We start from the raw sequence: 24,566 nt of genomic DNA on the forward strand, positions 1-24,566 counted from the left end.
TTACTTAAAGAGGAAAGACTTTCCTCTCTAATCCTGCTGCAAGACCTCTTTTGTATTCTGCAGCTATCAATATCTACTTCTTGAGTCAGCACTAAGTCCTTGGCTTTCATAGCAGTAGGTCAGCAGCTAGTGTTTGTTCTTTCCTTCTTCCCAAGAAATGACTCACAATGATCAACATCCCACCTATTTTTTTTAACATCCAGTTTCAAATGCCCACAAAATAATATTTTACTTTTTCCATATTCTTTACAAATAATGGAGAAGTGACTCATATCCTTTGGAAAGATTGCCCAAGAATGAGAATACATAGCAGAAGTAACTTCAGGCACATTACTTAAAAACCAGAATAAAGAATAACTTGGAATCAGACTCTGAAAATTTAAGCTAAATTGCAGTTAAGTACTAACTGTAACATGTGTAAACTGTTCTTTGAACAAGCAAGATAATTGTAAGAACAATATTTTAAATCTGTGTGCTTTCTTGTCATTGCTAGGTTTGTATCTTTATTTTAATCACATGGTTCTTCAGTTCATTTTAAGGTCACATATAGATCCTCTTATTCTTGTCTGACTTATATAAACCGGTATAGTAAAGATTAATATGTAATTTAGTAGCAACATGAATAATGACATGAATTCAGGCCAAATGAAAGGGAAGCTTCAAGACCACTTGTTTTTTAAAAAATGTTATATTAAAGAACCAAAGCTGGCACCTAATATCCAGTAGATGTTTGTATGAAGTGAAATCCAAATCCGTGTGAGTCATGGTTTGATTCTGAAGACCAAAATAAATTCTTTGTCCAGCATCTACAGTTGGACATTTCTGAAACTTATTCCCAATGTCTGAATATTAACTCTGTACTAACAGTAAGGAGTTTTGATTATACTTCCCATCATTTGAAGTACCCTTACTTTGAGATGTACTTTGATATAGCCTGATTTGGGATGTGTAAGGAGTATTGTCTAAATTCTTAACTAATTTCTCTAGCATAAATCTGTCAGTTAATGGATCCATGTATTTGGGGTTTTGCTGTTCAAGAATACATGAAACTATAAACCTATTTCTTTTCCCAATGCTTCCAGTTTGACCCTTTATACCTGAAAAAATTGTGTAGAAGTTGTGGATTTGCAGCTAACAAAGGACTGCCCAGTCAACTGCCCCAACTGTGAATCCAGAAGGCCAATACAGAGTTATGAAATCGCCTTATAACGTTTCAAACCTGGCATTTAATTTGTGGAAATTAACCTATTTATTGGAGCCAAGTTGGGCACATAAATGTCACTGCACACCGTAAAATATCACACCATCTCTAAGGTCAGGACATTGTTAATAAACTCAGTGCACACACTGGGGAAATGCTTCAAAACAAAATTAAATCACTTCAAAAATGCAGCACAAGACAATTTTAATTCTATATAAAAGTCGTAGACCTGTGCTTTTCTGCAAGTCAGCAGAATGGGATGTTTCTATACATATGTAAAAAGTTACACAGTTTATTTTCAACCAAAATTTGAAAACAAGGTGCAAGTGTATTTAGATGTCTTCTACACTTCAATCTAAATTTCATTTGGTGTAGTCTTTCATAAAGCTTTTGGTGGTCTAAGGTTCACGTTAGCGAAGTGACATGCACCTGCTCCTCAGTTGACTAAATTTTTTCAGAAAACTAAAGCCATCTTGTCTTCTGACTGTTGTTTTCAGATAAATGAGTTCTTTGGTAACAGGCTCACTGTAAAGAGGAGCTATGGCTGGTGCTTTCAGTATTGCATGTGCAAAAAGTTTACTGTATTTGATACACAGTCACCACAGCAAGGCATGAGAATAGGTCAGCCATACACCTTTCATCACCATGGATGCGTACCTGCATATACTTTCGTGGGTGCATGGTGAAATAATAGTAGAGGCTTAAGTGACGGTTGTATTTAAGCTGAAGAACCATGAAATCAGAATTATCTTTCACACAAGCATTTGCTTTGTAAACAACAAAATTGGGTGACAAAAACCTGGTGCATTTTCCTTCACAATGTGTATTCTGTGCTGCTAGAACTGGCACTTCCTTTTTATAATTTCATTAATATAAGATATTTTACTGGGAGCTCAAAGTTGAAAGATTATTTATTTAAAATACATTTTGCATCACAGAAGAAAGACTTTTTTTATTAGGCGATAGTGCAATGGTGATCCTGAATAAGCAGCACTGCTCAAATTGTAGTCACCCTACAAGTGTTGCTGCACATTTTGAAAGAAGCGAAATGAAAGGCAACCACAGCATGTGCGTAGCCAACTGATCTGGCTACTGTAAAAGGTGGCTGCTTAGAGAATAAATCTAATTGCTGTTCTGCAGAGACACTTCTACAAAGTCACATGCTGTGTCTATCCTTATGGATGCCCATTGCAGTCTTATGTTTGTGCAAAAATTACTGTCTCCAGTACCTGCTATTGCCTCTTTGTCCACCTGAAGTAACTTTAAGTCTGAGATCGCTTGCCTTATGCAACAGGGGAGGTATTTTTCTTTTCAGAGACTTAAGGCTCCCCATTCACACATGTAATTTTCCCCTTAGTGAAGGATTCTCTGTGGTTTCTTCCACATTCTACAAAGTACCGAAGTACCAAAGTGACAAACGCTAGTCTAACATAGTCATTGGCAACCAGACCAGAAACCTCTGCTCCCATGTGAAGCCCAACCCAGGTCACTTCTTGCATCAGGTTCCTAAATGTGTTGTATTTAGCTCCCCTTGGAACCGTAAGTGTCAGCGTAGCAAGACAGCTCAGGCCCACTCACAGACTATTACCTTCTTCCTGACTCCTGTGGTTTTCACATCCCGTCAAATTGTTATTTAATAGTTGAAAGCATGTCAAACCATTTCATAGGACCACAGTGTAATAAATTTAACTGTACTGGAAAATGATACCGTTGTGCTGTGAAACTGATTGGGTTGCCAGTGAACAAAACATTGTCCCTTCAGTCTCCTCTATCATACATGGCAAAGATCAGCAGTATTGAGAAATAAATTCAAAACAAAACCAGAAACTTTGTGAAAACAACACAGATCTGATTCATGTTGCACCACTGAAACAAAACACTGGCAAGGCTCATTATTTTTCTCAGTTGAAGATAATCTTGACCTTAGGGTTTCAGGCTGCTCACACACAACTCCAGACTTACTCTGCTACACGGAGAACAGTTCAAAGAGATTAAAGAAACACTCTTTCCTGTATGCCTCAGTGGTGGTTTTATTTCCGTAATGGGTTCCAACTGGAAGTTTGCTGATATAACCTGAAGAATACCACAGGGCAGCTTTTCATCTCAGTGCAGAAAGATGTTGTGTTGCCACCTCTGAAGTAAGACACACTGAGCATTACTCAGTCAGAGCCTCGGGTTTTACAGGCTTGGACAGAGAATGAAATGTCCAAAAACCATCCCAGGATGGCAGTAGGCCACTGGGCATCTTGCACAAAGCTGGCACAAAGAACTGGAGGTTGTGTTCATGAAGAGTGTTCTGAAGCATCTGCATTTTCCTCTGCAGTGTCTGCATTTTCCTCTGCAGCATCCACGAACTGCCATGGCGTCGGATGGCCGCCACGCAATGCTGAAGCTTAGGGCTCAGCACTGAAGCAGAGCTCTCAGCATTTAGGGAGGCAGTTAACCAGATGTTCAGAGAAGGATAAGATGGGGCCAGACCATCTGATAAGTATAAAAGTAAACATAGCAGGTTAATTTAATGCCTTATCATTTAAACAAATGCAGCTGTATTTACTATAACATGCAAAGTTCTAGCTGGACACGAGGCAATGTATTATTCAGAACATCATTATGGCTGATCCCCTGTGTAAGATTTTTCCAGCCTTTAATGATTTAGTTTTTCTTAAATCAGTACATTGATCTCAAAAGTAACATTACACAGCCTTAGTAAACCTTCTAAAAGTACAAAAATTTCACTGGGTGTCTAGCAACAGCACAGGAAATTATAGATCAAAGGCTGGTTGTTACTTCTTGGTGTTTTTTTTTTTCTTTTTTAAGAGATGAGAGCGTATGAAAACTCTGAGCTTAGAATAAGCACACTTCCTACTCTTTGGCAGTGCACAGTAGAGGTTACATTTTATAGAAGAGGTGTGCTAGGTACATTATAGTACAATACATTAAAGTAACTTTTTTAGAGAATATCTCTGAGGATAATTACCTGTCATATCTTTTACATCATTTAAGTTTATTACTCCTGACTTGTGTCAGTAACAAAAAGCTCAGAATTTTAATGATAGCTAAGAAAGAGGTAATCATGTTTCATGCAAGAGCAGTCTGTTTCTTTTATTTCAGTAAATATTAATTTCTTAATTTCCTGGTAACAAACTAAGAAAACTCCGACCAAGTTTTTGCTTAATTTCTCCACAATTTTAAATGATCCATAATAAATAAATAGATTTCAAATACTAGGTTTACTTTTAAAAATAATCAGCATAAAGATATTACACGGTGCAGGTGTAAACTGATGCTGCCACAGGCAGAGAGCTAAAACGGGAGATCGTTCAAAATTCCCTCCAGTCCTACTTTCCTGTGTCTCTGTCAGACCCCAAAGACAGCAGCATCCCAGGGTTCCTTACGTGTTCCTCGGGCATTTTCAGTGTCACACTACAAACCGTACTGAAGCATATCTAAAGCCCTACAGCACCCAGATATTTGGACATTAATAAATGTAAATTACACCTTGTGGTTGCAGGTTGCTATGTTGCCCAGGTTTGACTCAACTTTCCATTTGGCCCTCTCCCTCGTATTTTCCCCCTTCATGCTTTATCTGCTTCTCTAAAGAAGTGAAATAAACTAAGGATTCACTGAAGATTGAAATAAACCTGAGAACTTCAAAGCACAAAAATAGATGCAGCCATGAGGAAATAAACAGAACAGAAAGCATCTTCCTTCCTCCCCACATCCTCTTCAGTTAGGTGCAATTAACTGCAGGATCAGGCCTTGCAGGTACCCACCTGGGATTAAACGTGGCTGGGCAGGGCTCTTGTTAAGCAATGGTTTTAACAGCTCCGGGAATATCATTATTTAGAGTTCCAATACAGGGAGTGCAGAAGTGACCATTCTCCCTCTCTGCTTCCTTAATAAAGACTCTTTATTCAATTCATTTTTCTAAGTCTGCTTTCCAGAAAGATGATTGTCGTGGAGAACAGCCTCACACCGAAAAGAGACATGGCAGCCTTCACCCCCCCACACCCTGCAACACACACTTCTGTCTCTTGCTTTTTCCGCACGGTGCCTCCAGGCTGCCGCGTGACACCCAGCTAATCTGTCCTGCTGAGGATGCCACGCAGCCCTGTGCTCCAGCCTGACCTAAACCTGCCAATGCCTTCTCACTTCTCACAGGCTGAAAACAGCCCCCCCTTCTCCTCCTGAAGTGAGAGACGGTTAATGCTTTTATTCCTCACCGGGGAGCAAGATGAACCCAGCTATGCTAGTGAATCTCCTTTGCTTGCTGACATGCGTCAGACACAACATTCTCATCCTTAAAAGCTGGAACAAAAACAAAAACAAAGCAAGAGCCCAAAAAATCCCAGTGAGCTACAGTCCCTGTCTGGAAAAATTAAGCAGCCATTATTGCTCTTATTGCCAGAGCACAGTCATGTCCTTTGTTTAAATGAAAGCTGTAGTGATTTCTTGTGCTCCCCATCATGAGCATTACAGCTTCCATCTTAGCATTGTACTTGCTGAATGAACAAAAGCCACATATTTAGAGTCTCATAGGAGAAGCCAAGATACAGCTGGCAGGCTGGAGAAAGTGGGGACGGACGCTGTTTGTTGGCTCACTTGGGCAGAGGGATGTTGTTCCCCACCTCGTTTCCTTCCGGGCTGCAGTTAGGCAAAGCTGGGAGCTCTCTGTGGCAACACATCCTTAGGGGCAACAAAACTGCCCTTCTTACTTAAGCACAAGTCCTGAGAAGTCAGGCTGGCTGTGCTGCTTCTGTTGCAGGAAAAACGAGGGTGTATGAGCAGTGGTGCTGCTGGGTCAGGGACTGCTCTTTCCCTGCAGTGCAGAGCACCAGGAAATGGGCCCTGAAGCTGTAAGAGAGGAAAATTCACTTTAGTCTACCCTTCGGGGGGGTCTTGAGCCAGCTCTGACCAGGGCGCAGTGGCAGGGTAAAGGGAGCACATTGCACTGCAAATTAGACAATAACTGGGCTCTCAAGGAGCGCTGCTGATGCTTTTGTTCTCCTAGAAGCTGTGTCCTTAATAATTTCTGTTACTTTTATGCAAATTAGAAAAGTTTCACCAGCTTGCACCGCAGTTTTGACCAAAACAGTATTTTTCACCACATTTGTTTGTCCTTCTGTTTGTTTAATGTAGGAGTGCTGAGCAAATAAGCATTTTAATGGGATAACCACTGGCAATGGATGGCTCGAGACTCACCTTGGGTCAGCGCTGTTTACCTTGAGAGGGAGCAATCATCTTCTTCATACTCAGAAAATCACAATTAAAATGTCTCTCATACGTTTGTGCAGTATTTTACACTTAAAGGACTCAAGGAGGAGTAAGGATTGCCTAAATCTGCTTTTAATTCTCCCTTCATTTGCACTGTTGGAGTCACTGCTAATCAGTCATTAACTGCCAATAGTGACAGGCGTCACCAGGCTGGTTCTGCTCATGCTCTTTTCTGCTGGGGAGCCAGGCTCCGTACTGCTGCGCACACCTACTGGCTTACTGGTTCTGCTGGAGTTAACAATGCTGAGGTTCTGTGGAACACAGAAGACACCAAATTACATAAATGCTGCAATTATTTGGAATGTATTTTATATTCATTTCATGCATGTATTTGGCAGTATTGCTACAGTTGTTTTGGAGCTGAATAATGCATATGCATATAGCAGTCATGGATGTGACAGAAGCATCCAAATATGAGAAAGGGTCCTCAAACCTGGTGAGCCAAATCTCTTTCTGTTTTGAAGAAGGGCTCTGCACTGATGATTCACATTTTTTCATGTGAAAAAGTAGATAGACTCTGTTGCCTTGTAAGCCTATGCCTACTGAATGGTCCCCATAAGCCAGGTGACGGCCAGTTTGCAGAGTTTGTCCTATACCTCAGGTTCCAAAAGGTTGTCTTGTTCATCTGGTCTCGCCTAAACCCAGTGGGTTTTCGGTACCTGACATAAAATACATCAGACAGCGCTGGACTGGATGGTGAACCTCCTCAGGTCTGTGCTTCTAAGGAACAGTTCTGAACTTAGACTTCAGCTGACTCCCACATCCTCTAATCAAGTCACCACTTGAGGTGGGATCATATCTGTCAAAAACGCAGAGAACAGACTTACAGCCATATTTAATCACAAATGCTACTTAAATTAAGCCTAGACAACAGTTGACCCAGGGCCTGCAGAGCCAGAATAGCATAAAAGGACAGGGCCAGTAAGATTAGAGTGCAGGGCAGGACATGCTGTTTTAAGAACGGCCCACAAATGGATGAAATAGAAAGTTAGAAAATAAGTTCTCTGTAAGATATCATAAAATATTAAAGCTCGTAAGACTGTAGTTTCAGCTCAGGTCTCTCACAACACTAATAAAAATAGCAAGCTTCACTTTCTTTCCTGATGACTACAGACTTCCCTATAAAATTACAGCTTTATTATGCATAATTCAATTTCATCAACTGGTTTTCTTTATTGTCCCTTCTAATTATGCACACATATACTTGTCATTTATTAGAATATATAAATCATGCCCAAAGAACTGCACAGAAGTACATACACACTTCCTATATAAGGAGAATGGAAAAATCAGTCAGGCTAATGAGGAATTTATTTACTGCCCTGTCCCATTCTGGATTTGGAGGTGTTTGTACAAATTCAGAAGCCACCTCTGACCTCTGCCTGAACCTCCCTTTGATTGTTACAAGGGCATTAATTAAATGTATTCCATAACGTATCACACCACCTTTAATTGTGTTTTATTTCTGAAAAACAAGGGTAAATGCACAAAATTTTTTGTGCTTCTAACAGCCTATTGATGACAATGCAGCAACTCAATGTGTTGCTTGGTCCTGGCTCAGAGAGACTAAGGTCAGTGATGTTCGGTATTTCACATAGATTGATTTTAAACTTCTCTGATCATGATTCAGGACTGGGGTCCAGATTCAGACCTTTAAATGATACGCTACAGGATCCTTGCTTTCTCCACAAAGCTACAGAGGGAGCTCCGGTGATAAGGTCTTACTGTTAGACTTCAAAGGTAGTTGTCTGAAGTCGGTCAGTGTGGATAACCCCTTCAGGGCAGGGTGCCGGGCTGTACAGGAAGAGAGCATATTGAGTGTGTTCCTTCTCAGCACACATTTACTGCGCTCACCACTCACCCTTCCCTTCAAGAACATCCGTCAGAACAAAACTAAGCAAAAAAAACTTAGAATGTTTTCTTCAGCACTTACCAAATTACCTATGGAATATAATTAATCTCATCTGTGCATCATATCGGCAAGGTGTCAGGATAGCACATAGTCCAGAGGCATTTACGTACAGTGAAGACTGTAATGCCAGCAAGTCTCTCTCTCCTCCTCTAGAGGAGAGAGACTTGACATGCCACTGTAATGGATGGTTTGTTTGTTTATGGTATTGATTTATTAATTTGTTACATGCTAATCATTAATCGGCATCTGGTGCACAGGGACAACAGAAGAGGTCAGACAATCAGCGTGCAGTTTATTGCCTGCTGGCCTACCATCTCTTCTCCAGAGCTCCCAGAGACGCTCAAATTTGTTAAAACACCAAACAGGCGGATGAATTGAACTTCAAGCCCAGGAGGGGGATGTTTCATAAAGTAAATGCCAACACTGTTTTGCACTCCTTGGGTTGAGCCTAGACATGAAAGCACTCTTAAATAGATAAGGGCGAGCTTGCCTCATGTCCCTAAGGTCAGAATTTGGCTAAACATATGCAGAACATGTTTGGCTCATTACACATGTGCATATTAAATCTACATTCAGCAGCAAGGGTACAGAAAGACAATATATGGTAAAAATACTGGAATTGGACTTCAAAGATCAGGATGCAACTCCACGGCCTCCCAGGGTGACTTTGGCCACAACAGTCACTCTCCCCTGCTTCAGTTCCCATCTGTAAAAAGCAAAATAACCATCCCTCATTTTTACTTCATCCATCTTTGCAATTTAGACTCAGAGTTCTTTGTAGCGGTGTCTCTCAAAATACATCCAGCTCCCAGCACACAATGTCCTCCTCCGAACAGCCTTATGGAAATGTTTCAAAAAAAAAAAACCAAAAAAAAAAAGAACCTTATAAAATATCCACTGATGAGATGAGACCACCAGCCCAACAATGCAGTGAGCAGCTGTAATCTGTGGGAGGATTATTTCTCTTTGCCATAAATGCCATCTATTTTTCAAGACACAAGTTATTCCCTTTCATAGAACAGTGAACTCAATATCTGCAGACAACTTGCCTTCCAACCAGTAGGCTTTTCAAAAGCTCCCAGTAGTCTGTGACACTAAATAGAAAGTGTCACGTCTTGCTGACAAATATTAGTGCTAGCCTGCGTAATTAACATAATTCGTCTCTTCATTGGATGTTTTATTCCAGATGAGCTGCTTTTCATCCATATTTTCTAGAGGGAAAAATATGCATTCTGACATGCAATGCTAATGCGCCCTCTGCAACGACCCCTTATCTCTAACTTTTCATTCTCACCTCCCATTCTCTTCAGTGCATGAAATGAGCTCCAGCAGCAGCTATTGGTCAAGAGTCTCATACCTTGGATACCTGCCAAGGGTTTTGGGGTGTTTAGCACAGACAGAAGGTCTATTCTTATGACACACACATTTAAATTTAGCACTAAACTGGTGGAAAAAAAGAGAAAAATATGTAAAATGTCACTTTCTGACAAGCAGAAAATGAGAATTCATTCCCCTGAGAATTAAATGGACTTTTCTGCTTCCAGTCACTAACTATGACAAGGTTAACATTTTTCAGTCTAATGACTAAGGACATTAAGTGTGCATGTGAATAAGAAATAAAATTACTAGAGGGTATTAGCTAAGTGTGTGACAACAGCCCAAACTGACAGCGGAACTCCAAGGATGCAGATTCTAACTAACACCGACTGTTTGCCATGGAGAACCAGTGGACAACAGAAACATGGGGTACAACTACATGGAAGTCATCTTCCTTTCTGTCATTATTATTACTATTATTACAAGAACGTAAGCAATCACAGGAAGATACACATCCCTGGGTGGGGGTAGAGCGCATATCAGATCGCATCTACCATGCTTCCAGTGTCCCGGCAGGGACGCTGAACGGGGCAGAACATTCACCAGAAGCCACAAAAGCCTGAAGAGACTCAGAAGAGGAAAACTTCCAAGACCATCTCTTATTTCCCCAAGTATTCTTTCACCACTCCCCGTTCCTCAGTTCTGATATGACTTAAGGATTAGGGTATGAGATCAAGCTTCACTTGTGACTTGCCTTAGCTTCTGTCCTTCCCAGTTCAGTTTTCCCTGTAGCTCCTCACTGCCTTCCTCAACTATGGCAAACGTAACACATGCGGCTATGGCTTCTAGACAATAATGGATTTCCAGCTAATGCAGCACCAAGCAGGGAGGACTCAAGGAAAATGAGAAGTCTCCGTGTTATTGATATGCCCTAGGTATTCAGATACTGGAAATTATCAACTAATGGGAGTCTTTCCGGACATAAATTAAATTGGGGCAGGAAAAGGTAAGACAGAAAGATTATATTTTCAAATATCTAATTTGTTCTGTGAAAAATAAGTGTAAAAATGATGTTTTAGAGATCTGGGCCAAGTTTGAGCAAGCACTTTTAAACACGGGTGGTTAATATGTTATCTAACAGAATGAAGCAAGCTGCGAGGACATCAACAGACTTCAGTGAAGAGAGCTCTCCTTTTATTATTTCTGCCTTTGATTGGGTTTCAAAAGCTACTTGGCCACAACTGAGAAAAATCTAAAGCTTAAAATCTAAGGAACAAATCAAGCATTTAAATAAATGAAAATAGGCACTAGAACTAAAAATAAAAAATGAAAGAAACCAGAAGAAAAGAAAACGAGTACTGTCAAAACCATGGAATTTACCTCCAGGTCAGCCAACTGGAAAGATTCCCCAATTTCTCCTTGCTTTGCTGTGGCCCAGCGGGGTCCCCATCAGTCCGAAACAATAGGGGTTTTTATTTTTCTAAAGTTAGCGTGATGTACTATTGGGCAGCTCAGTTACAGATCATGTTCCCTGCAACATCAAAGGCTGGATTCCCCTCTATTCATTTGCAACTAGCAAACGCACACCTTATAGCCTTTGAAGGGTTTTGGTCAAAGCAACATGAAATTATTCCTGCGTGTTTTTACGCCAATAGATGATGCCTAACTCTGTCCCTCTAATTCATGCTGGCACGGCTATGTTCCCTCCATCTTCCTCTCTGCTTTGCTTGGTTTGCTCCCAGAAAGAGGTACAACCGTACCTGGAGATCTGCAAAGAGAAAGATCATTGTAAACCCAGCTCTCATTTAGGAGCCAGTTCATGGGTTAGCAATGATGAACAGGACCTCTTTAGCAGGACCAGCCATTTCTCAGCCATGCAGTGAGCGCAGCTGTAGAGCTGAGCGCTTTAAGAAGAGAAGCATCAAGGCAGCTATTCGCCTTAGATGAGACTTCCCCCGGTGCTGTGTGCGCCCTTTGTGCCGCGCTCTGATCTGTATTCCACGCTGCTCTCGCTCCGACCGGTGTCTGATTACTTTTGGTCCCTGGCCTCATTACCTCACACTTCCCTACAATAAACTGCATAAGCCACTTATCTCCCTGTAATCCTGATAAATCCAAATAATTTTGAATGAGTTTGTTTTGTTCCTCTGTCCCCTACCCTCCTGCCCCTCCAACTTCCTCAGCCTTATTTTATGGCATCAGCATATCTAAGGCACTTTTGAAATTACGTTCCACTCAAGGTCACTACACTGAATTTAATTTTTCCCCCCCATACAGCACATCTATGTTTTAACTCCCATCTGATTTATTTATACTGTTTATTATCAGAGACCAATTCAATCAATACAAGCTGGAATTCAAACACGCGGACACGTTTGAATTATGTATACAAACACTCATCAAGAGATATAAGACAACTGCTATCGTCCAGATCATTCCTCTAACATATGGCTGCTTATAGGTAAGGAGGCTCATAGTAACAAATTTTTATACCTTGACTTCTACTTGACCCCAATGGTTGTTTGGTTACTGGAAACCAAAGGAATTGAAATAGCGTCACGAATTCCACAGAAGAGGCTTGGACAAGGAATCTCTGTGTTTCTTATCCCAAGCCAGTAAGACCGTATTTTAAGATGGGCTTTCTAAGTTGACAGTTCCTGTATTAGCTTCTGTACACACAGGAATTCTAGCAAAACACCGTGAAACCATACCGGTCATGTCAAGCAAACATTGCAAACAGAACAGCGCATGGAGAACTAGCACTTGAAGGAAAACTAAAGCACTAACCTCAATTGCAGCCTAGGTTAGGCATTAAACCAACCTAAACGGGATGCTGGAAGCATACTAGAAAGTGAATAGCTTTTGGCTTCCCCCTGCAAACCTCTATCCTTGCTAAATGTTAACAGTCACCATGAGCCTCAGACACGGTTCACAACCGACTCCTGGTTGTCTTTGAACACCGTTGGTGGTTAAGACTCAAGGAACACTGCAAATTCAAAAAATGAAGGCAGAGAGAATGTGCACTCACAGGTTCTGCTATAGGCAGAGGTAAGCTACACACCCTGGACTGGAGGGGTCTGAGGCACAAAGACTAATCAGAAAATCTCAGTGGGATGCATGAAGTTTGGGAAAGAGGAGTGCACATTGTTCAATACAAAAATACCTTGCATCCACTTAGTTAACTTCAGTGCTAACGGGAGTCTGTCATGGTGAGTAAACGCAAAATGGTAGATCAATGTCCGCCCTCCTCAACGTGGGGGTCTCCAGGACTAGACGGCAGATCCCTGCACTGCTGTCACCTTCGTAGTTACATTCTCCCGCCGATCTGCAGTTCTGTTTCTGTGTCCTTTACTACCCTCCTTACTGCTCTGCCCTCTCCCTCCTCTCCCCAGCAAAAATCCTTTGCAACCTTCTCTCTTCCAGTCACTCTTCTGAAAAAGTTATTGCTCTTTTTCCTTACTGATACAAGGTCTTCTGCCACACCACAGCCGCGCTGGTTCACACTGTATAGAGGCACAGCCAAGGGTGTCCGGGATTGAATCACGGCCTCGCTGAGGCCCTCTTGACTGCGATAGTGTCAGGCTTCACCCCTGCATCTTCTCTGGCCTAGAGTTAAATGAGTCCCAGGAGTCTTTCTGAAATTTTGTTTTAATATTTCACCATTTACGCACAGCGAATATTTTGGCTTCTCTATCAACACATTTCTGCTTGGCAACTCCCCGTTTGAATGCTGATTGTGTTTTGCATAAAATTAACTAAATTGCAGCCCTTCTGTTTCATTGGTACTTTTTGTCTGCTTCCTTCACGAACAATGCCGGGGAGATTGCAAGCTGACTACAATTCTCTTTCCTAAGCAAGAGGAAAACAACATCTAAGAGCCCAATCAGTACAAGTTTCCTGATGCGTGTTGGTTTTATAAGCTTTATTGTACTCTGGCATTTAACAATTTCTGTTCATTTGATTCACTTTAAGAAATGAATGTAATGATTGCCAGAGTGTTCTGCACTACTGTTGTCTATCGATAAATATGGAACAGGTATAACAACAAGCTTGCTCTTTTTTTCTATTTAAAAATTCACTGAGCTAACAAGTTATTTGTGCAATGCCACAGTAACCGCAGGTCTTTGCTCTCGAGTTTCAACACTCGGTTTCCATAGGGGTGGTTGCTATACAAGTAAGGCTAGATCAACAGTGGTGTTAGGCTTCCAGGTGTGTTGATAAAACACATGAGCACAAAACTCTACTCGGGTGTTGCTGAGTCAAGGGGCCCACATCGCCACAGGTACGGAAGTTCCACCAATAAATGGCACTTTTTAAAAGAAATAACCTCTCTTGTCTTCACTGAAAGGGATTTGAATACCAGGGAAGTTTCAGGGCTGTGAAGCAGGAACAGAGGGAGAGGCTCGGCTGCTGCCTCAAGCGAAGCGCAGCTCTTGGTCCAGTAGCAGATCCACGTGTTAGACAAGGAGACACATCGTTCCCGAGGGCCTTGGGATGCGGAGCAGCAAAATGCCTGAAAACTAATGCTGCAACATAGACTCTGCTCTCCTTCTCCTTTCTGGATACGTCCATTCACCACAAGGCATGTCCTCGCAACATCTCACTTGTAGCAACAGCACCGAGCCTTTCCCCTCTGCAGCATCACATGGGAGGAACGCGGAGGGACAAAGTAAACATAGGCAAGTTTGGAGTGTAACTCAGGTAAAATCAGAAACCTTTCCAAAGGGGAAATGTTTGGGGGACATTTCACTCATGTTTGGAAGTATCAAAGGTGACAGTTCTGAGACATGCAGGGCTCTCCTTGGCTACAGTGACTATTTCTAAATAGCAGCAGTCGCTGTTCCAGGCCTGCTGAGGGCTCTGGGGGAAGAGCAGTCAGCGCGACGGCTGGGAGCAGCCGGGGAGTCAGCCCAGGCAAGGGAAGCGGGGAGCTGATAAGCATAAGAAAGCGTGATGAATTATTCCTGTGCTTGTCATCTTTGTTTATGTTACTGCCTTTTGTGTCCGGGGGAACCACAGTCCTTCCAAAAGAATTGCTCTGGATTTCGTAATATTAAGAGACAGTCGTGACGTTTGTCCTCCCCTGCGCATAATTAAACTCAAGGCATTTTTAGGGCACTTTCTTCTCCATAATGATCTCCCTGTTTCTTTAGCTGAGGAATCCAAAGTTCATTAACAACTCCTCACTAAAGTCTTCTGGAGGCTGATCCTTTCCCTGTGCTGTAGCACAGAGCCACAAAAGTAACAGCTGCAGTGCAAAATGCACAGATCTTTTGCTTACCTGTTTGTTCCCTTCCTTTGGAAGGGCTGTTATTACAGCTTCCCTTCTAGAAACGGACTTTTGCACACCAGTGCAACAGAGAAACAACATTTGCTGGGATTCCTGATACTATACAAGACAGAAATCAAGTTCTCAAGATCCTACGTGAAGCAGCGGCAGAGCTGATCATTGATTTCTGGAATCGAGAGCCTCAGTCACATTTCTGCCTGAGCGCTGCCTCTCAGTCCGCTGTCTCCCGATGTTTATTTCTGGCATAGCTGATTACTTTAAGACAGGCAATATCATCTGCTCTGTCTACATCCCATTTTTGTTCTTTGGAATAGGAACTTTAAGCAACAAATACAATGTTGCAACAATTAAAATCAGCACCCAGCCACGCTGCCATCCAGTCTAAACAGTTTCCAGACCATTGTATCACACAACAGCATACATTTTGTTGCATCTATTTGCCCCGCTCCTCCCTAACGAGAGCTGCCAAACAGAGTCTGATTTCTGGTCTTCTTATCCCAGCAGCTTCCTCCAGTGTGAATAGCTTATTTACCTCCCTGGCATTTATCATCTGAGATGGGGAGCAATTCTACCGGCCGCGCCCCACTCTCCTGGCCCTCTCAGGAAGAGCTCCTCTCTCCTTTCCCCTGGTTAATTTAGGGGTCTCTTTGAGCTTCAGTTCACCTCTCTCACCTAACCAGAGCAGCACACACTGTTCCAGGGCTCGTCTCGCCAGACATCAATTTTCTTCTCGTTTGCCCCAATATGGTGTTGGATTGCCGCACTCCAACCCATTTCCCAGCTGCAACACATTGGTGACTTCTGTTCTATTCTTTCCAAAGGATGAGCCTCCAGCTTCCAGCACAAAGCACTTGATGTTTGTCCCTAACTACGTAATCACGAACTACATAATTTCCTACCATTCCTCGTCCTGAGGTCACCCAGTTCTCTCCGTGTGACAGTCGCTGTTCTTTCCCAGAGCTATGCAGCACGCTGCATAATGTCTAAAGGCAACTACAAATCCTCTCCCCATTTCTAGAGGCTTGGGAACAGATTAGACAGTCTAGACAGACAATAGGAAGAAAGAATGAATGATTTCGAAGGACTTTGTATCATCCTGCTTGCAATATCCAACTGCTCAGCAAAATGCCAGAAGGACCATCTTTTTATATCTTGTCTACTGATCGCTTTGATAAAATTTGTGATCTTCTCATTCTCCTAAGTGGTTATATATAATAATCAGCATAAAACCTCTTTGAGAGAGCTTTGCTTAAATGATCCCACAAAGGTGTCCCCTCAATCCGAAGGAATTCTGCACGTATTTGTTCAGACTGATATTGGCATGTGGAAGCACTGCTACGTGTCCTCCGCAGTCACAGCAACTGGCTTCAGAAGCAGTACTTGCTGTCGCCTGACGTTCTGGACCTTGCTTTACTTGATTAAAATGACGAGCTGAAAGATAAGAGCTATTTATCATCTTAGATTTGAGAGGCCTTAAGCACAAATATCAATTCAGAAGGAATCCAGGACTGCTGCCTTTGAAAGGCTGGGTGGATTACCTTCACAACAGGATGCAACTGAGATGATGTAGCTCAGGAAAAGCAAACAGTGCTTTTTCATATGGGAACGGTGAACGCGACACAGACCCGACGACCAGAGCGCACTGGTGTGCTGCAGACCCCTCTGAGCTGCTGCGGCCCCGCTCCTGCGGCGCCTTCTCCTGCTGACTGCGGCCTGGCCCCGCTCCCGCAACTTCTGCGGTGTAACTTCAAGCTATTCAAAATGGTGACCAGGGATTTTACCCTTCAAACTCAAGGAAAGGAAAGCAATTGCAACAAAGGAGTAAAACCATCACCCAAAGCCCTTTCCATTTACAAAAAAAAAGCTGAAGTAAAGGGATATTTTTCTTAGATCGCTCTAGAGATTGAGCCTGTGGTTTGCATTTCTCGGTCTCCGTTCCTGGTTCATGCACACTGTTCTCAGAACAGCCCATAGTCCGGCAGCAGGGAACGTCCAAGGAAGGCGCAAAGCCCTGCTTTCACTAGGCACCCATCCAACCCTCCACCCTGAATGAGGCAGGCAAGCATTTAGGGGACACAGCTGCATTTTTAAAGCATTCCAGGTTAGTTTTTTTGTTTTACTAACATGGAAACTAGGCTCAGGGACTTACTTCCAGGAAGCTGGGGATTGTGAGCACAGGGAAACAATTCCCTGGACAGACTAAACTATCTGTCCCTGAGCTGGGCAGCCACATGCCTGGAGAGCTGCCATGTTATGCTTTCTGTGCTTACCCTGAGCAACACTCTATATTTCCGTCTGGGACTATCTGACAAAAAACATACATGGGAACATTATTCAAATCCCGTTTTTTTTCTCCTGGAATACAGAGCACCTTTGCTTGGGTACTCCGATGTCCTGCTTTGCAGCCCTTCCTACAGAACTCAGTCTGTGCAGCTCGCCTCCATTCATTCAGTGCACACAAAGAATGCTCTGCCCTCAGCTTTGCAAGTCAATTCTTGGTCCCCATCATTAGCCCCAACCTCTCCCTTAAGAGGTACAAACTAAAGGTATCCCAAGCTCGCAGCCAGCATCTTTCTGATCCACATTTCACCTATTCACGCTGCACCACAGGAGGCTGGTTTTTACCCCATTCTGAACATGGCCACTCCCAGGCACTGAGCTGGAACACCAAGTTAAGTGTTGAGGCCAAAATTCACTAGTTACCTAGATATTTATGTAGCAATCCTGGTATCAGTTAAAGAAAGTGCTCTGACACCAGGAAACAAGAACAATTCCTGTTAGTTATTTGTAGAGTCTCCTGGCTAAGCATAGGGCTTTGCAAGCAAAAAGGCAGTGGGCCAAGTTCCCAGGAGTGCTCTGTTCCCACCAAGAACCACCTCTTCTGTGGTTAATTGGAAGTTCAGTGCTGAGCTCTTCGGGAAAAATGTCTCTAAGCAGAGCAATGGAAACTGCTCAAGATTGAGCACTGAGTCCTTAATAAGCCCTCAGGAAACAGACAAGAAGCTCAGCTTCCTTCTGCTGATCACAGAGGCATAAAGACACCCTAAGTCTTAAATTCTTAAAGCATCTAAGGAATCTGCGATATGAAGAAACTTTGAAAGCAGATGGGCAAGTCCCTTCAACCCACCACTGGCTTCAGGAAACCCCAACCTTCAAAGCCCTGAGGCTTAAAACGTTGGAGATACTAAGCAAGCACTGGGCAATCTTGTAATTAGCCACTTACATGCACATCAATTCTGCCCGCACCCTCCCACAGCAGACAAACTGCCCTACTTATAAAATAACCCTTAACTGATCTGCCAGAGGCAATAAAGCCAGTCAGGGCCAGAACTGGATTAAAGATCTAGGGATTTCCAGTCCCCTGAAATACCCATTAAACTGTATCGCCCTGGTCTGTTGCCAACTATTAGGAAATCACCCCAGTGAGGAGCATTCCAAAGAGATCCTGCAGACAGGCTCCAGCTCTCCTACAAACCATATTAACTAAATGGCCACTTTGGCTAGGGAACAATGTCATAAATACTTAAGCTACAAATTAAGAGCGTGTTTGAGAGCTGCGCTGTCAAGCTAGTTGTCATCTTAGCTGCAGCATCACCAGTACATGAGCTTATTTCATAACTAAACCCTGCAAATCCCACCCAGCGACCTATATTTGAAGTGCGGGTCTCTGGGAAAGTTACTGACTGTCCCTTGAAATTTGCCAGAACCAAGCTAGTCCATATGTATTTTAGGACGTGGGACCAGACGCCTGCTGCAAGGCCTGACGCACAGCGCCAGAGGGTGGCTCGGCGCCAGGGGATCTCTTCCTCCGCTGGAAGCGAACCATGGTGCGTTCGCTCTCCTTCTGGCCCCACCGGCGGGCAAGGCTCACCGCGGTTTGCCCCTCGCTGTCCGGGCCAAGAGCTCGCGCCCCATGGCTAAGGAGCAGTTCAACGCAGTCACGCTGGCCCGCGACAGCGGCGACGTGAAGGGCAGTCCTTCCTAGCGGGGTTGTAGAATGCAAATCCGCACCTGCAAGAAATCATACATGGTCTGAGCGTTGCCGAGGCATACGAAAGGAGGCAATGCCACCTGCGGGCCACACTGCACAATTTTTTTTTCCTGAAGGCAGATGCAGTTGGTTTTAGTCACATCTAACTAGTGGAATTAACAAACCTGTCTAGTGAACAAATGCTCCTGCCCTTAGCTCACACGCAGGTGGATATTTTTTGTTCCGTTCGGGGGATCATTGCTAGCTTTGCCGCAGGTAGGTGTTACATTACTTTTGTACGGGGAGACCCGACATCCTTTAACAGGGACAGACTTTGAGGAGGCCAGGCTCAAGAACCTGGCTTGAAGGGAGCACTGTCAGGCAGGTGGGATCTTCCTCCTCAGCACTCACTTTCAATGATAAAACCCAAAGTGATTAACAAATGTCCTTTCATTCTGGACAATGAAGTGAGCTCAGCTCAGCCAAAGCACTGTCCATTGTGCAAATGCAGATTTCTGGAGAAAAGGCAGCTTGTTTAGTTGCAAAGCAGCAAAAAAAACCCCCAAATGTCAGAGCCATAGAACCTGTGCTCACAACTCTTATTAGATTTCTGCAGCTGATAAAGCCCTGCACAGGACTGATAAAAACTAAGCATATCTAGATAATAGGAAAACAGCAATAAACAAACGAGACTCAAAGAGGGAAGTAAAAATCAGAAATCCTGTTTTCCAAGATGAATTTCTTTAATACCAGAAGTCATTACACTTAGCAAGAACAGCAGATTGTGCTGTCTCCAAGCCTACATCAGAACTGACGGGCCGAATACATTCTCCACCTCAGACACAAAATATGCGAGGCCATTTGGGTAACATTCTATGGCCTGGGGAAGCAGGAAGGTGGTACGCTGTGCCGTTACGACCCGATAAGAATTGTTCCAAGAACATTACCGTGTCTCAGGAGAAACTTGGCAGTTTCCAAATGACCTCTGTGGCTGGCAACAAACAGTGCCACGGAAGCTTGGTGTGCTGCCCATTCCTTTGTCTGCTCTGGGCCCAGTAACCCTGCGTATGGCGTGGTGGCCGCAGAGTCCTCTGTAACTCCCAGACGGGCTAGCTGCAGGACAAACACAAACCTTTTAGTCTCTTTCAAGAGACCAATCTGATTCTTTTCAGGTCTCCACAAAGTCTGGTATCTGTACATAAGGTACGCTTGCCCACCGCATAAACCACTCCAAGATCAGCTAAATAATACCTGCTTGTTTCTTTTTCTTCTGCCCCATCTTGATTCTCTACTATCTCATGACATTTATTCATAGCTGTCCCTTGGAAGGACCGTAAATTTCAGTTTTCCTTTCATGTGTACTTATTAAGCACCCCACAAATCTTACAGAAACTGTTTCTCTTTGCAATCCCTCTCCTTCTCTTACATCTGTTAGAAACTGACCTGAGGTTTGGGGAAAGAGGACGCAGCCATCCAGCGCTGGCTGCCTAAACCCAGGTTCCTTAGGAGCTGGAGTCTCCTTAGGTGAGACTTCAGGCCTTAATTCCAGCAGACAACTCAAACCTAAGCTGCCTCAGGAAACAGTCCTCTATCACCTTCTTTACCAGAAGGAGCTTTTTTTCTTTTGTAATAAAGCCAAACACATCAGTTCTAAAGTGCTGCTGAGAGGCCTCTTAGGAACAGTTTTCAGGTGGTTCATGCTGCTGTTCTTCCTGAGAAACCATTTCCATATTGAGCTACATCTGCCACAGTGCACCATGGTTTTCTCATCTAGTAAGTGGAAGCACATTATTAGATCAGCTGTACGGTTATTTCTTGAAAAGAAATTTTTTTCTTTTAATTTGAAAATCAACAGTGCCAACAAGCCTCCTGCGGGGCTCCTCAGCCAACACACCTTTCTTTTCAAAGGAGACCATTTGTGGCACATCCTTCCGTTTCCCACTCTACACTGAGTAGGAAGAATCCTTAATTCAGAGGGAACTCAAAACATGGAGAAAACCCCCAAAAAAACTAACCCCGAAAAACCCCAAACCCAATTTGCCCAATGCTAAAACGCAAGCCGTTTGTGGCACGAGACGGAACAGCAGCTCGCCAGTGGACCGCAATGCTGCACAACAGTTAATGAAGGGAAGAGAAGAACCCCGTGGTCTCCATTTGTAGTGGCTGGGGAAACACAGAGGAACAGAATGTGATCAGCCAGGTTGGAATTTGGCCAGGGAGACGGAGATAATGGTTCTTTATGGAAGGTGCCAAAGGATATTTCACGACCACATCTGTTCAGACCTGAAGGTTTACAGTACGAATCAGCGAGAGTACCTTGTGTTTCTGCTGAGACAACACTTCAGTCCTAAGTCAGGAAAGCAGCATGCCCCCTATCAGATCACCACAGAAACTATTTGTCCTATAAAAATCAAAGCTTTCTTACAAATCAGACTTGACAGGAGCACAAACTCAAGACAGTCCGTACACCAGCACCAGATAAAGTGGATGAGACAGAGAATGTCTTCTGATTCTTGATTTTGGTACCATCACACACTGAGTCCCATTCTTCTCTGGAGTCAGTATGGCCAGAGGAGGATGGGCTATGAAACAAAGAGCTTCTGCCTCTGATTCTCATGACAGACAAGTTGCACAGCCCCACTGGAATACCCAAGAACAGACAGTCTCAATCTTCTAACAATGTTTTAAGATAACTCAGAAAAAGGCCTTGTTTACCTGCAAGGCATGATTTCTCCTACCTAAGTCATAAACACCGGCATTAAGTATCTTTTGTAGAGAACACATCGGAAGAGTAACATGGCAGGCAGCTGAATGCAAAATGCAAACTTTTTTGGACATCAGGGTAAGCAGGGACAGGAAAAGTAAACTGAAAGTATAGTCACAGCAGTGCTATAGAAAGTTATAAAACATTGAAAAGAACATGCACTCCAAGTGTATGCACTGTTTACAAGTAATAGCAAAAAGAAGTCTTATTTCTAAATTGAACTGACTGCATTAGGGATTGACTCCTCTTTGCATTACCAGCCCCTGGAAATTACCATTTTTATTGCGAATTGCTGCCAGTACAACGAACCTACTTAATTTCTCTGGCAAGTCTCTTCCATTCAAGATGCCCCCACTATTTGCTCTATGAATCTTGCTTTACAAGAGTACTTAGACCTTCAGCAACAGGCTTTTAGCCTCCCCACGGCCAGACCTCACCCACCCCCCCACCCCACCCAATTAACAGAATCCACCTTCAGAGTCTCTCCTTTTGCAGCAGCTGCCACAAGATGCCCCCAGCCACCCTGTCGCCAGATCCGCATTGTAATCGTTCCACCAGGGACAATATCATTGTCCTTAAATGTAGATTCATCTGGCAGATCTGCTGTGGGGAGTTGGAAAAGAAAAGAAAAGCAAGTCAACATATCCTCAGAGACAACAGCGACCAGCTTAAATAAAGTGTTAGATGGTGACTGAATTATTTTAGCCATGCTGGTACTCTCCAATTTTACTGTCATAATGCATCAAGGATGCCTTGGGTCCCGATGTGCTAATGCTGTGAACACAGATACACCCTCAGCCTAGAAGAGGCTACACGAGAGCGCTCTTGGGAGAACACGGTTGTACCCCAGCGGAAGCTACAGTTAACAAGTGAAATACCAGGACTGCAGGAGAAAAATACTCATGTATCCATGCACACGTGGTGTCTATTCCAAAAAGAAAGCACCGAGCTTGTTTGATCTGAAAGAGCAAATAGTAGGAAGTTATTTTGTTTTAAATAGCAGGTGTAAACAAGTTTCACTGGCCATCTCTGCTTGTCACCTCCAAAGCCAAGTACTCCACCACCACACATTCAGCTGGCATAACGGGAAACCACCGCAGCTCCACACAACTCCAACTGTGGAGAGGTCGGCCAGAGCCTCGCTGCAACTGTTCTGGGCTGAGGTGAACGAGGCATGTACTGGCACTGGCTGTTGACAAGGCTAAGCAGGAATTGAAAGGTCACCATTTGCCATCTCTAACCTTAAGGGACCCTGTTGAATAGAGCGTTATCTTTAAGGAGTAGGAAGCTAAGTTAAGCATTAAGTCAAGAGCTGAAATCCAAGCGCAGTTCAGTAAAAAGAGACAAGCAGAACCGTGACCTTCATCCAGAACCTAAACATAGTCATGACTAGCAGGCACAGAAATACTACAAATAACCTCCAAGAACCCCAGAGGTTACAGGTTCTCACCTTCATCCAGGTACTGGAGCCGCTGAAGATGAAGGGGGATCCCAGCCAACAGTTCTAAGTGGGACTTAAGCTTCTTCAGAGTCAAGTCATTTTGGCATCGAGGCAGTGAAAAGATCTCATTAGTTTCAACTAGATGGAGCTGGACACCAAAGGTCCGCAGGGGCCAGGAAGGCATGGCTGTGAAGCGGTTCCTGCCCAGGAGACACTCGCAATGCTGGTCTCTTAGAAAAAGCTTGTTATTGTTGTAAGGACAGGGGTCTGGATCTGGTAGTAATTCCTCCCTCCTCTAGGCATTCCCCTTGTACCATCAAAGCCCTCCACATACAGACACCCCGCCCATCACACGCACATTACAGTATCCCAGCAGCATCAACTGACGTCACACAAGTACAGTCTGCACATGTGACGTAACAGCCCACCTGGAGTTACCAGAGACCACCACGGAAAGTAACGCACCACAGCGATTATAGAAAGATTTTTGTTCCTGCCCATCTTTTCATTTTTCACTGGGGTGACATAAACTTACTTGGAAGACAAGCAGTAGAGAAGCAAAGTAGTAACTCAGGTAAACTCCCAAAGCTGCCTGTATTTTATGTTCCTGTTTTCTTTGTTGAAGTCTAGATCCCAACCTAGACATTTACTCTGAAGCATAATAAGAAAAAAGCCTACAGCTGTTTGTGTTTCCAGTTTACTACGAAAGGGTCTTGTGCCCTAACCCAAAGCAGGTGGGTAGGCTTTAGCGGGGGCGTGCTGTGGGCTATTTCCTCACTTTTGCTTCAGCTAAAATCCTGCACAGAAAAAAAGAGGGGAGGTCAGATATTCTTTTACAGCAGTCGGCAGAAGTTCTAGAGCAGAGGATAGAGCAGCCAGGGAGTGTGTGAAACAGGCAAAAGGCTGCTTGCAGCAGCAGAAGATATTGAACGCTCCTGAGATTAGAAGCAAAACCAACCAGCCAGGTGTCAACTATTCACACATCCCCCCACTACAAGGCCAAACAACTACACAGAGCTCATTAAGGTAGGATGTCTGACAGCAACACCACGCTGAAAACAGTCCAGGATGCCCTTCCAGGCTGAAGTTTGGAGAGGGAAGGATTTAAGCTAAAGATCCGAGTGCCAGTTGCACCCAGCAGACAGAAGTTCTCTTCATTTAAAACACATCTTGTTAGAGTTTCAGATCTGACAGAACAATTTTAGTTTTGAAGCATCTTTGACATGCTTTCTTCAAGAAGAAAGGGCAGGAAGAGCTACTTCAAATCTCTGGACATCTAATGGATTTTTTCACTAAGCAGTACGATGAATTCCACAAGCCACCCTGGTTCGACAGATGACAATGATGTTCATGCTCAGGAGACATTTCATTATACAAAAGAATACATTCGCATCCCA

At 43.5% G+C, this 24,566-nt stretch overlaps 1 protein-coding gene across 1 annotated transcript; it reads right to left on the minus strand.

The window, feature by feature from the left end:
• Window positions 1–1,155: 1,155 nt before the first annotated feature.
• ANKRD60 (ankyrin repeat domain 60) lies at window positions 1,156–24,493 on the minus strand. The gene is made up of 4 exons (XM_064465303.1): window positions 23,179–24,493; window positions 22,201–22,331; window positions 19,912–20,077; window positions 1,156–19,005 (listed from the first exon to the last, which is right to left on the minus strand). Exons 1-4 carry the CDS (start codon window positions 23,351–23,353, stop codon window positions 18,722–18,724), a joined length of 756 nt encoding a protein of 251 aa, XP_064321373.1. The 5' UTR covers window positions 23,354–24,493; the 3' UTR covers window positions 1,156–18,721.
• Between the last annotated feature and the right edge of the window lie 73 nt (window positions 24,494–24,566).

The sequence above is a fragment of the Phalacrocorax carbo genome, chromosome 14 (assembly GCF_963921805.1).
Source record: "Phalacrocorax carbo chromosome 14, bPhaCar2.1, whole genome shotgun sequence".
Classification (NCBI taxonomy): domain Eukaryota; kingdom Metazoa; phylum Chordata; class Aves; order Suliformes; family Phalacrocoracidae; genus Phalacrocorax; species Phalacrocorax carbo.

Excerpts from the sequence above, each read along its gene's own strand:
- ANKRD60 (XM_064465303.1), bottom strand. The coding sequence starts at position 23,353 with ATGCCTTCCTGGCCCCTGCGGACCTTTGGTGTCCAGCTCCATCTAGTT. Across the intron at positions 22,332-23,178 it reads GCTCCAGTACCTGGATGAAG|CAGATCTGCCAGATGAATCT; the intron begins GTGAGAACCTGT and ends AACTCCCCACAG. Across the intron at positions 20,078-22,200 it reads CAAAAGGAGAGACTCTGAAG|CTAGCCCGTCTGGGAGTTAC; the intron begins GTGGATTCTGTT and ends TTTGTCCTGCAG.